The sequence below is a fragment of the Vigna radiata genome, chromosome 6 (assembly GCF_000741045.1).
Source record: "Vigna radiata var. radiata cultivar VC1973A chromosome 6, Vradiata_ver6, whole genome shotgun sequence".
NCBI classification, from domain to species: Eukaryota; Viridiplantae; Streptophyta; class Magnoliopsida; order Fabales; family Fabaceae; genus Vigna; species Vigna radiata.
In genome coordinates this window covers 34,308,460-34,322,357 of record NC_028356.1, presented here as the reverse complement: position 1 = coordinate 34,322,357, position 13,898 = coordinate 34,308,460, and the positions used below count along the sequence as shown (strand labels likewise).

At 26.3% G+C, this 13,898-nt stretch overlaps 1 protein-coding gene across 1 annotated transcript; it reads right to left on the bottom strand.

Annotated features, from left to right (window-relative positions):
* Positions 1-729: 729 nt before the first annotated feature.
* Positions 730-1,406, bottom strand: LOC106764405. Its single transcript, XM_014648692.2, has one exon. The coding sequence runs from the start codon at positions 1,365-1,367 to the stop codon at positions 921-923; it is 447 nt and encodes a 148-aa protein (XP_014504178.1). The 5' UTR covers positions 1,368-1,406; the 3' UTR covers positions 730-920.
* Positions 1,407-13,898: the final 12,492 nt, after the last annotated feature.

Below are 13,898 nucleotides of genomic sequence, written 5' to 3'. Positions count from 1 at the left end.
AGATCACTCATGTTAATGAAACCGAATACAACATGAAATTGTATCTCTTGTATGTGTTGGAACCAAATTCATGAGAAAAGAACCGAATTCATGAAGAGAGAATCGAATACAACATGAAGTTGTATCTCTTCTATGCATGGGAATCAAATCCAACGCTAACAACCGAATACACCCATTATTTGTATTATGTCATATAAATGAAACCAAATACTACCAACACTTGAACCGAATCCACACGTGGATAAAGTCTTTCTTCAACCTCCTTGAAGTCCTCTTCTTTATAAAAAAAATTGTAATATTTTACAAAAGTTTGAATATATATATATATATATATATATATATATATATATATATATATATATATATATATATGACATTATATATGAAATCAGCTCAAATATCAATGAATGTGCAAGATAAAAAAAAAAACTGTTAAATCTTCGCAAATGCTTCTTTGTTGATCTATCCAAACGAACATATATTATCTTGCAAATCTATTATTTGTAATCTCCCTCAACACTTAATTCTTCTCCCACACAACAGTAATGTATTTGCTTTTTATTATTTATTTACTAAATGTTAGATTCTGAAATTATTTTAATTCAAAACAATAAATATATAAAATGTATATGTTATCCAATTGGAATCCTTAAAGTAGATCATTGTGATAAAAAATAGATACGACTACTCCAATTAAAAAATGATTAAAAACATGCGAATGCCAAAATGTATATGTTCTAACAGTCCTTAAACAAAGCCAAAAAGTCTTAATTACAAGAAAATCTTTCAGATCATCGATAAAATCAATACGCATAAACTCAAACAGAATGCGTTTAATTCTCCAAAACAGAAACCACAAACAGAGAATAAGATTCTTACAAATTCAATTGAAATCTCTGCTCTAATTAACCTAAGCGATTCTACTTCCTAGCCTGAACCTTCACAACGGTTTCAAACGCAGGTTTGCTCTTGGCCACAGCGTAGCTTCTACTCCTCGGATACAGATCAGCGGCGAAAGCCACGCCTCCTTCCGACTCCACCGCTTTATCCTCGTCGATCCTCGCCATACCGACGCTGCTAGACTTCGGCAACACTTTCGAAACGTGGATTCGGTTGGCCAAGGTTGTTCTCGCCGACGCGGCTCTCACGAGCTCCGCGTAATCCTCGTCGCTCACCTCGGACCTGACCGACGTGGCGGCGACGCTGTGGCTCCTGGAGAACCTCCCGGCACCTTCCATGGGATCGCCGTAGTAGCTGACGTGCTGGCCGCAGTTGGTTATGCTCCGCACGTACATGTCCCTGGCTTTCCCCAGCGCTCTTATCGGCGATCCAATGATCCTCATCAGCTTGCTCTCACTCCTCTTCATTTTGGAATATGAAACGAACAGCAGTGTGGATATAGATATTTATATTGTTATGTGAGAAACTGTGAGCAGGAAGTGATGTAGACCTTTTTGTAGCACACCGGATTATGAAGATAAGAACGAAACCGTGGAATTTATACTACGACTGTAATTATCAGTTGAATTCAATGAAAATTAAAATAGAGATAAGCTAGTTTACAAGGGCATTGACAGTTTTCAATTCAACAATACTTCTTCACTTACCTTCATTTTTAAATTTATTTCTCTTACAAATGTCTATTTTTAAAAAATAATTAGTTTAATCTTTTCATATATTTTTTTTTCATATTTGTTAATTGTAAATAGGTAAAGAAATGCTAACATGTACTAAACTTTGTCGCTAAATCTTGCAAGAAATAATCCAAAAATTTAAGGAAATATAAAAAAAATATTCAAAAGAAAATTTATCTTAAAATATGTTTATATTAGTACAGTGTTTTACTTCTACAAATAATTTAGGATGATTTATAGTATAATTTAATTTATTTTGTGAAAGAAGAAGAACCACATGTATCTCATAATAATGTGTAATTTACTTTCTACATTCTAAAATCTTACGTGGATTAAGATTTCCACGTGACTCAAGTTAAACATTTTTTATCCCTTTTTGAAAAGTGGATGTTGTGTGTCACAAGACATCTTGTTTGAAAACAAATTCAAAATTAAAAAAAGAAAAAACTTAAATATTCACTATAAATTATATTTACAAATATTATATAAACTTAAAAAATATTATATAAAATTTTCAAATAAATTTACGATAAATATTATTATGAACTTTAAGATTAAACTACGTTCACAACTTTAAAATCCATCAATCATTTATCATTATAAAAAAAATTATTGAAAAAACAAAAAATAAATACAAAATATGAAACTATGTTGAACTTCTTAGAAGAAATTATACAGAAACTATAAAAAAATAATATTTATTATGAAAAGAATTCAAATAATATATGAAATAACCATTAAACCACTCATAATATTTCCTGTGAATAAAAATTAAATTATCAAATTAACTAATTTCTCTCAACCCCATGATTTTTCTTAAGAAAAACATGAAAAATTTTAAATTGTATCTGTTTAGAAAAATGTAAACTCTAATGTTATATTCTTTAAAAATCAAGTAACATTATTAATTCATGAAACTATCACAAACTAAAGTCCTCATAATTTTAATATAAATAGAAGAAAAAAAAAACTGAAAATGTATCCACATATTAACTCTGATTTTTTTTCTAAAAATATTAACACATATAACTAAATCAGAACAATATTTAGTTACATTATCAATATTCACTTTAAATTAATCAGCAAATTAAATTTATCATATAACATTTATAAATGAAATTACTCAATCCTTCTAGTTTCAATATTAAACATTTTAAACAAAAATAATCAAATACAGTAATACTCATATGTTTTATTAAACTTATTCATAGTCATATATATTAATTTATTAATTTAAAAAACAGAATTAAAAACAATTTAAACTTTAAATTTAGTCCTTTAAAACATCAGATAATCACAATAATAATATTCATTTTAAATGAAATATTATAAAGAGATTTCTTACACTAAATAACCAAATCTAAAGAAAAAAACTAAAAATTCTGAAAAATTTTATTTAACCATTCTCACCATCGGGTATCAATAGTGTAATAAAAAAACAAATGAGAAATATTAATCATTATTTCTACATATAAAGAAATTTAAAATATAAAATAAATAAATTTAAATCCTGAATAATTTATGTCAAGTAGTACTGCAATGTTGTAATCATCAAATAGAAATTTAAAGCTGAAAATAATTTAAATCAACTTATTAGAAATATTAAGTAAAAGTAATGTTTAAATTATATAGATATCTATAATTAAATGATATTTTCACATAAGATTAAATTAATTATAAATTACCAGTGTTTAAAAAATCTTATAAACATAGTGCGTTTACTAAACATAAAAAAGTAAAAGAAAAAAAAAACTTTTTGACCAAAAAAAAAAAGAAGTAAAAATGCATCTCGATTAATGTAGTTTAATTGTATAATTGAATAACATTAAATAAAAAATCAGGTTGATATTGACTATATAAAAAATATATCAATGTTTATACTATATAATATCATTTGTAGATAGTACATTAATTATATGACCGATAAATTATTTCAAATAAATAATAACATAAAATAAAATGCTAATCATGTAAAAAATTATTAACAAGAAAAATCATATATTAGTCACTTGATTAGTTAATAAATGTAAATAAAAATTAAAAAAATAAAGTAGAACTTTTAATATATTTGCAATATTATAAAATATTAATCGTTAAATATTTATAAGGTTATTATTATTAAATATGAAATGAAAGAATGAGAGTACTTGAATACAGCCTAACCTAATGATTTGAATACCAGAATGGAATTCCTATTTAGTTTTGTGAATAGATTAAGAATAAATCATTTAGATATCTTTATTTATTTATATTAATTTTATGATTAATATTAACACATTATTATTTTTACATAGTTGACAATATATATTGAACTTATATATTATTTTTATATAATCAATATTTATGCAACTTATATTTTGTACTTTATTTGTTTATTTATTTATATTATATTATTCATATTTGTATAAATTTGTAGCTAACATTTTAAACTTATTTATTTGTTTGTCGTTGTTTAAGTTTATTTATTAATTTTACCTTAATTTCCTAGAATTGTCAGCACACTAACAACATCTAGATTACTCATTTTTTTAAGAATATGTCTCTTAAATCACCAGATATTAAAAAAAGAAAAACTTACAGTTTTAATATACCGGATTAAAAATAGTTTATTTTAATGATATTTTAGCTTATCATCGATCATATGGAACTTTTTTTGGACTGGACAAGAAATCTATAGAGAAGTGACAAATGGGACATGCTAACATAATTGAAGCAGGAAATTCAAAAACAAAATATTTTATCAGTTTAAAATTAAAATTAAATTTTTATAAAGATTAAAATTTATTATTTCAAATATTATTAGAGAAATATCAGGATAAAATTTATTAATGCATTAAAAACATTTAAATTTTTAGAAATTAATTTTGATGGGAGATTGTGATTCCTTTCCTTAATTTTCTTTTTAAATCGCTATTTTAATATAACATTATGCAACAAAGGAAAAAAGTAAAATATATTTAAAACTAAAAACATAAATAATATATATTTTTACAATTTTGAAATATCCATCAATTTAACAACCAAATCACGCGACACACATTGCCCTTGTCGTGATTGAGAAAAATAAGCATACTTTAGAAAAATGAAAGAGAAAACATTAGCTTAATAACAAAGTCGTACCGTGTTAACATTCTCCTGTAAGGGATTCCCATTTGTCATTTTTGATTTGGACGACAGCTACATAATTATATCAAAACTCTTTTTATATATATGTTAAAAAAGATGTTTTATACGTTTCCAGATAAAAGTAGGAATAAAAAATATTAACCTTTATACCAATTTCAAAACTAATATAAGAAGTGTCATTTCTTTTGCAAGTTTAAAGTATAATTGATATAAAAAATTTCATCCAAATCATTTCAAAAATTTCTAAAAATTTACATTCCCAAATTAAATTAACATAATCATAATTTAATTTTTTTGTAAAAATGTTATATCAAAAATTTCAAGTATTGAAATAAGGAAAGGAATAAAATACTAACAATAGAGAAGTTTAGCCACTATAATTATGGACAGAATTAATGAGTTTTGTTGGATTTTATTGAACTCAACAAATATGACACTAAATTAGATAAGATTCATTGAGCTAACTTAGACATTGTTGAGTCTTATGATATCAAAAGACAAAAGAAATTTCATAAAAGATTAGGGAGAAGATGGTTATAGAGCAAAGACAATTACAAAACAACAAAGAAAAAAAGAAATTAGGAGGAGAAGATTTGTATCAACAAGCTACTTTTTATGTATGAATGTGAGCTCCACTACGCTTGAAATATTTTTGTTACTTTGAACAACATACGAAGTTAGATAGCCTCACGCCTTACTACAAAATGCAACTTCACTATATCTATAACAAACTAGTGACACTTGTCGAAAAAGGTGACACCTCCATGTAATTGACGATGCTTTCTATCTAAATTTGATTCATATTATGTCAAATGACGAAGAAGGAAGAGGTGAGAATGAGAAAGGAAAACGAGGAGAAAAAGATTAAAGATTTAGAAACATTTTGTTTAAATAAATAAATATATTAAAACCAGCCCAAGCCACGCGACATAGGCCTAAAAGCCTTTTAACCCAAAACGCGATAATAACACTTCCTCGAGAAGCTTTGTGTTGTTAGATGTTAGGTGAGACTGAAGAGTGTGAGTTGTACAGGAGAAGCGAAACTTGAGAGCTCTCCATGGAGGCACATAGGCAAAGCAAAAAAGAGAACACCCACCGGAACAAAGTGGAATAAAACGAAAAGAAAAGAAAAGCACTAAGACAAATGTAAGTGAAAACAGAATGCTGACTATTTTATTAATCTTGTATATATATATATCTAACTTGTAAATACCGGAAGTCCTTTTCATAATATTATAGGGTTCCGGTGAAGGGGATTTCAAATAATCCCTAACAAAAACAATAAATGCTTTAAAATAGAAAAACCCAAACAATAAAAATTGTTTTTCAGGATGAGAAACGCAAAGAGACAAACTATAATAAAATAACTACTTCTATACCTATTATAATTAAAATTAATATGTTATCACATTCTTTTTTTTATAGATTATAATTAGAATGAAAAGTAAGAATAATTTATAAGTAATTAATTATTACTCTTAATTTACGAAATAGATTTGGATAGTCGAGAATAATGAAGAGTTTAGTTATGATTGTAAGGTCATTATCCATTTTGTATTAAGGCATTGATTGATATGGAGGCGCCAGTAGTATTTAAGAAGAGCGCCAATGGAAACTACACTCTCTTACTTTTACCAAGAAAGAAACAACACGCATCTATGCATTTCATAAGCTAAACAAAACAACAACATTCAGAAAAAAATAAAAGACATGGAGGCTTTATGTTTCCAGAAGAAATAAAAGTTTTCTCACGTTGGCAACTCAAAAATAAAATATAAAATATAAGTTGTTAAATTATGATTGACCTTCTTCTTCCACTTTCCTTCTCATCACTCAAATCACCGACAAATATGCCAAACATTATACCATTCAATCAACTTACCATCAATCTTATATATTTCCTTTTGTCCATTATTTTTTACAATTCTTTTAATTTTTTATTTTTATAATATTTAATAATTTTACCTTGATTAAGAATCATTTAAAACAGTTCAAATACTTTTTTTTTTTAACTTTTCAAAACGTTTTTTAAAAAAAAAAACTATGTGATTAAAATATATTGTATTAAAAAGATAAAAGCATAACTGTTAATGATTAAATTATAATTTTAGTGTTTCTATTGTTTTTTTTATACATAATTGTAAAAAAATATTATCTTTACAATTGAGTTGAAAAATTTCATCCTAGCATGAATTGACATGAATAGAAAAAGTAACTTTCACTTTTGGTATTCTTAAGTGATTTGTGGAGTGAAATGATAAGATCGGAAAAGTTTGGATTAAATCCGTCACTATCACTCTTGGTTTATTTTCCTGCATGGAGACAAAGAACACGTGAAAGTCAAAATGGAAGATTCAAAATTATTGAGAGGCAAAAAAAAAATATAGATAAATTCGTTGAAAAAATGAAGCATTGAGGATTTCAATTCAACCTTTTTCTTTTAATTTGCAAAAAACTATGTGAAAAATACAATTCAACAACGATCTCGTGTCTTACGTAAGAACATCGAGAAACCATAATATTCTGGTCAGTCATAGTGTGGTTATTGACTATTGCTATTATGTACATCATCCCTCTAGGCTGTATCATAAATCATATATATATATATATATATATATATATATATATATATATATATATATATATATATTACTCTCAACTTTCTAGAAAGATAAATTATAGAAGAGATAAGATTAAAGAAGATATACAGTATTTCATATATAGGATATCTTATATTACTAAAAAAACAAGTTAAATGTGAGTTTTTGAAGTATTTTCTTCTCAGTATCTTGCAAACTTAGGGAGAGATGATAAATGTTTGGATATCTCTCGCAACGTTCAATTTAAAGAGTTTTACAAATTTTTTGTGATCGAAAAGTTTATGTAAATCATTACAAAAATTTATGAAATTATCCACAAAATTTTATAGATGGAATGAATGTGTTAATAAATTTAAATTATTAACAAATTTTATAAATAGATCTTAAAAATTTAATTACCAATAAATATTATTTATGGATATTTTATTAACGGATCTTTTGTTAATAAATATGTGAATCATACATATTTCATTTATCAAATATCATTTTTTATCAATAAATTTGTTGATGAATCATAATTCACTTATTAATGAAATTTTTTTTGCTAAATCCGTTGATAACATGAATGCCAATTTTTTCACCAAATTTTGCGCTCATAGATAGCATATATCAGTTTTTGTTAAACATGAAGAAATAAAAGCTTTTTTCATCTTCTTCCTTGCAACCTATCATTGTTGTCCTTTGTTATTGTTCTTCACCGTTGATCAAGCTCATCAATTTTGATGATATCTTCTTTTTTCTATTTTTTTTTTCACACTTCAGCTTCCCTGATGAGTCCCTACTTCTCTAACGTTTAGCTTCTTCAACATTTCAACTTCTTCGACAATTTGGAACATCATTGTCGTCTTTATTTGCTCTCTCTTTTTCTCTTGGATCTGAGAACAAGGAAACAAGTTTATGGTTTGCTATGATTTTTATTCTCCTTCACGCAATAGTTCTTGACAATATTCATTCACCCAAATAAACTAGTTGGATTTGTTGAACTGATGGTTGTTTAGTGATTATTGTACTGGTTGGATTTGTTGGATATAACTCATGAAAACAGAAAAGTGAAGATAATACTAAAAAGAATAAGGAAAAAGAAGATGAACTAGATTTCAATATTTACTGATAAATTTTACTAAGAATTTGTCTGTCAATAATTATCGATAAATTTTTTTACATTACTGACGAAACAAAAATTTTGTTGATAAAGTTTATTGATGACAATCAGTAAACTATCGGTAATTTTAATTCTAATAAATTTTGATCATTCATAATATCAATTTTTTTTATATATTTAATAAGTTAAATAATTTGAATTTAAAAAAAAATAACAAAAGTGATTTATTGTATTGTTTAATGTTATTATTTTTTTTTAAAAAAAAACAAGTATTATTTGTCTATTTTGTGTGTAATAGGGTTTTTTTTATATAGTTTCCTTTTCATGGATTTGATATGATTACCATGTTTTGTATTCGCTGTTACGTTTTTTTTTTTCTTTCGATAAAATTTTGGTATTATTACAAATTATATTTCTATTTTGGGGTGTGATTTTAATGTCAAGTATAAACTTATTCTGATCATAAATTTTATTTTTTAAGTGTTTTTATTTAAGGTTTATTCCTTTAGTGATAAAGTTTATTTTATTAAAGTTTGTTGAATTTATTATATTATCAGTTATTGGAATTGTGGTGAGACCAATTTCAAATATTTAATTACAAGCAAAATATCCTTTTTCAATGTAAAAGATTATATTAAAATTCTCATATTGAGATATTTTTCTAAGAAAAAAAATCAATTATTTGTCTTGATTAATAGCTGGTCAACATAACGAAGTTGACGACAATAACAACTTTCTTGAAGAACAAGATTAGAATAAAATTAAAGCAAACCTATATTGAGTATTATAATTCTTACGAATAGACTATATAATAAATTTCAATTCATCCAAGTTTTAAGAAAGTATCTTATTTGAATATTTCATACCGTTAAGAAAAGGTTTTCAATTGAATTTTCAAAACCTTCTCTCCACGTATCAAAGACACATCATAAGATCAAATATTTTAACAAATTCATCACTTTAAAGATGCTTAATTAAATATAAACATGATTAACATCGGTTCAAAATTGGATTAAGTCCAAGTAACTCTATTAGTAAGTAATGTTTAATGAAAATAAATGGGTATTGGAATTCAAAGCATAGATTTTGTTCCAATTTTCAAACCGTTAAATTGAGAATTTTGAATGATTGCTACTTTTGCTTAAATAAATATTAAACACCACTCAGTTAAGGTTCAATTCATAAGCAACAATACAAAGTCACGCAGAATAAAATAACATTTTAGAGGATCAACTTATCTTTTTTTATTATTTATTTTAATTTTTTTTTTCAAGTTATGTTTAAGAAGAAAAATAATAATGTAAGAAAATTTAGTTTTACATATAGGAAAATTTAATTTAATTTTCTTAAAATGATTTGTATTTAATTGAGGTTTGATAATCAATATCATATATGGTGTTTTTTTTAGTCTTTTAAAGTTATTTTTCAGTGATTAGTATCATTAGAATTACAAAATTATAAAATAAGATATAATGACAATTAAAGAAAGTGCTAAAAAAGATAATCCTCACATTATTTAATTAACAGAAAATTAGAAAGTATATTTTTTTCAATATTTAGTATAACTGCAAAAACTTATTAAAACTCAATTTAACCATTTTTTTAGATTTAAAACTTAATTAAGTCTGCCTTTTATAGAATCAAAACTTAAAATAATATAATTATGAAGATCTGTATATATGTGTTCTGGGCCGAACTATGGACTGAAAGAGCCCATAGGTTGGAAAATGTCTGCCCAATAGCGAGATAGGCTCGATAATATATCACGAAGATGTTATACATTTTTTTTCTTTCATGAAGAACATTTGAAAAGGTGTGGAAAAATAGCTTCTTAAACTTTAAATTAAATATACGAAAAAGTCTCTTTAATATTTTTTTTGACAATGTTTTAACAACGCATACATAGTAGTCTATGATTGGTCTGTTTTAGATAACTTTTTAAACATAAATTCAAATAGACCAATAAAATGATGAGATATGTCATTTTATCAAAAAGTTATTAAAAAGAGTTATCAAAATATCATCATCTTTAAATATAACTTTAATAGGAAAATAAGAAAGAATAATCAGATCCTCATATTTTTAAAAAATGGTGTTCGATTCTTAAATAAACTAACCATTCGGAAAAGAAACTGTTTTATTCTTTTAAATTTATATTTAAGAGAAATGTTTTAGTCATGATAAAAGAAAATGTCCAAAAAGAAAGAATTTTATAAAATCAAAATATCTACAAAAATTCTATAAGTGATGATCAATCCAACGACCAATCTTTTTAAACATGAAAAAAAATGTTAATTTGGTTCAATCTTTTGTCACTCACAACTAACCAATTTAAATGGCTAACATTGACATTTTGATTCAAAATAACTAGATTACAACTCCAAAAATTATAAAGAAGATTTTGACAACTAATTGCTTATTAATTTATAATTATATCATTTAATTTATCTCTAATTATATATTTTATTTAATTTATCTTCAGTTACACATTCATCTTGTTTATTAATTTATATTTTTCCTTTAATCCATTTCTATTTAGATATGGCTTTTTTTTATTAATTTATAATTATGTGATGTAATTTATTTCTACTCATACACCACTCTTTTTTTTATTAAGTTTACATCTCTATCAATTAGTTTATGTTAAGTTACGCACGGATAATCTTTAATAAAATTATAATTATGTCACTTAGTTTATACAATATTGATCATCTTTATTAAATATGATTTCATTATTTAATTTATCTTCCATTATGGTAATATGTATTAATTTATATTTTTGTTATTTTATTTGTATGTAATATATACTAGTTAACATCTAATTATTTATTTTAATTTATTTTATATTATTTTAAGCATAGTTATTTTATAATTAAAAAAATACAAATAAAGTAATAATAAAAATAAAGTGAAAACACATATTATTTTATTCAATTAACTTAGGTAAAAAAGAAAGCTTCATATATACTTTATTATTATTTTTATACTTTTTTATATATTTGGATAATGTGTATATTATTGTTAAAGAAAAATATTATATATTTAATAATTCTCGCATTATCTAATGAAAATGTTAAAAGAATGTCTTAGTAAAGAAAAAAATAATATAATGAGTTGAGATCAAGAAAATTTACGAGTGTCTTTATTTAAAATGTCATAGTTTGTCAAAAGATAAAATACATGAATCATGGTTTGCGATTGGACCAATAAGTATTCTCCTTAAAAATCTTCAAATTAGCTCTCCTTGTAAAGAAAGAAAATAGAGAAAAAACTCTCTTATTAATTTTGAATAAAACATAAGAAATATATATAAGAGAGAATCTTTAATTCTATTATTTTATCCCTATAAATATTCTGTAATAATGTAACATTATTACTGTAATTATTCTATAATAATATAACATTATTACTGTAAATCACATATAATAATAACAATATATTTTCTCAATAATATCGGGATATGATTTATTTTCTAACACTTCCCCTCAAGCTGAAACATACAAATTGTACGGACAAAGCTTGGAATACATAAACTCAATTTGAAATATATAATTTGTCTTCAAGAGTGTCATCGGTGCGTCGTCATTTCCATTGTTCGTCACTATTGATGAAAAACAAATTGCAAGAACAAATGAAGGGCATGCAGCAACAAACTGTAAGGGCAAACAACAACAGACCTGCAGGGATTACACTATCCTGCAGCAGTTGAAATTAAAAGGCTAATAGCCACAAACCTGTAGGGACTTAATCACCCTAAACAACAACAAAACATCAAGGGACTTAACTGCCCTAAACAGCAACAAGCCTTCAAGAAACATCTGTCCTCCAGAGGCAAACAACAACAAACCTGCATGGACTACACTACCCTGTAACAGCTGGAATTAAAAGGCTAACAGCCACAAACCTGTAGGGACTTAATTACCCTAAACAGTAACAAACCTTCAAGGGACTTAACTGGCCTGAACATATGGGAGGCCTTCAGGAAACAACTGTCCTGCAAAGGCAAACAACAACAAACCTCCAGGGACTTCACTGCCTTGAGTAGCAACAAAACTTAAAGGGACTTAACTGCCCTGAACATAAGGAGACCTTCAAAATAGAGAAGAAGATAACGGAAGCAATAGAGGTGGGACTAGGTGTTGGTGCATCGGTGGCACAAGTGGCAGAGACGATGGCCGCGAAAGTGGTCGGCGACGGTGGCCGGAGATGGTGGTCGGATGGCAACACCGAACAGTTGCGAGACAACAACCAGAGATTGCCCATTGAAGTATAAAGGCACATGTTGAAAGAGAGACTTTTAGGGAGCCACCGGTGGCCGCCGCCACCGACGACAACAAAGGCAAAGTAGAAAAGGATCAGAAAACTTGCTCTGATACCATGTAAAGAAAGAAAATAGGGAAAAATTGTCTTATTAATTTTGAATAAAATATGAGAAATATATATATAAGAGAGAGAATCTATAATTCTGTTATTTTATCCCTATAAATATTCTATAATAATGTAACATTATTACTGTAATTATTCTATAATAATGTAACATTATTACTATAATTATTCTATAATAATGTAACATTATTACTGCAAATCACCTATAATAATAACAATATATTTTCTCAATAATATCGGGATATGATTTATTTTCTAACACTCCTGGTTGAATTTGAAATAAATTTAAATATATTAATTGTTGGAATCTTATGGATAGTTAATGTACTAGTCGTTTTTGTTTGTTTTAAGTACAATAATTATGAATATGTGAGTCTATAAATTGTATTTTTAATTTTTGAATAGCATACCAACAACAAAGTTGAGTAGGGTTATTCACAGAGTAAATTTGTTGCTAACACATTTGAATCGATTTCAATTTGTCTTTATAAAAGACCTACCTCCATTGTGACATCCACTACTAGGAACTCTCTCCATCGTCACAAAATGTCAGTCGGAGTTGCATCATCTAGATTCTCTTCACCCACTCCCTCCTTCCCCAGGTGTTAAAGCATCCAATGACTCCAACATCATCAAGTATTACTTTAAACTCTCTTATCCCCATCATCTAGATTCTCTTCACCCACTCCCTCCTTCCCCAGGTGTTAAAGCATCCAATGACTCCAACATCATCAAGTATTACTTTAAACTCTCTTATCCCCATCATCTAGATTCTCTTCACCCACTCCCTCCTTCCCCAGGTGTTAAAGCATCCAATGACTCCAACATCATCAAGTATTACTTTAAACTCTCTTATCCCCTTTTTGATTGTCGATTACTTGACAATATCATGTTTTTTGTTATATTTATTTTTATCTTTCATTGATATTTTTATTATGATATTTTTAGATAATTAATGTAACGCCCCGGCAACTTACAGGGACTGTTGACTGCCCCCACAAATCACCACGAGACTTTCCAGTGTGCTTTGTCCTCACTCGCACACTTTCT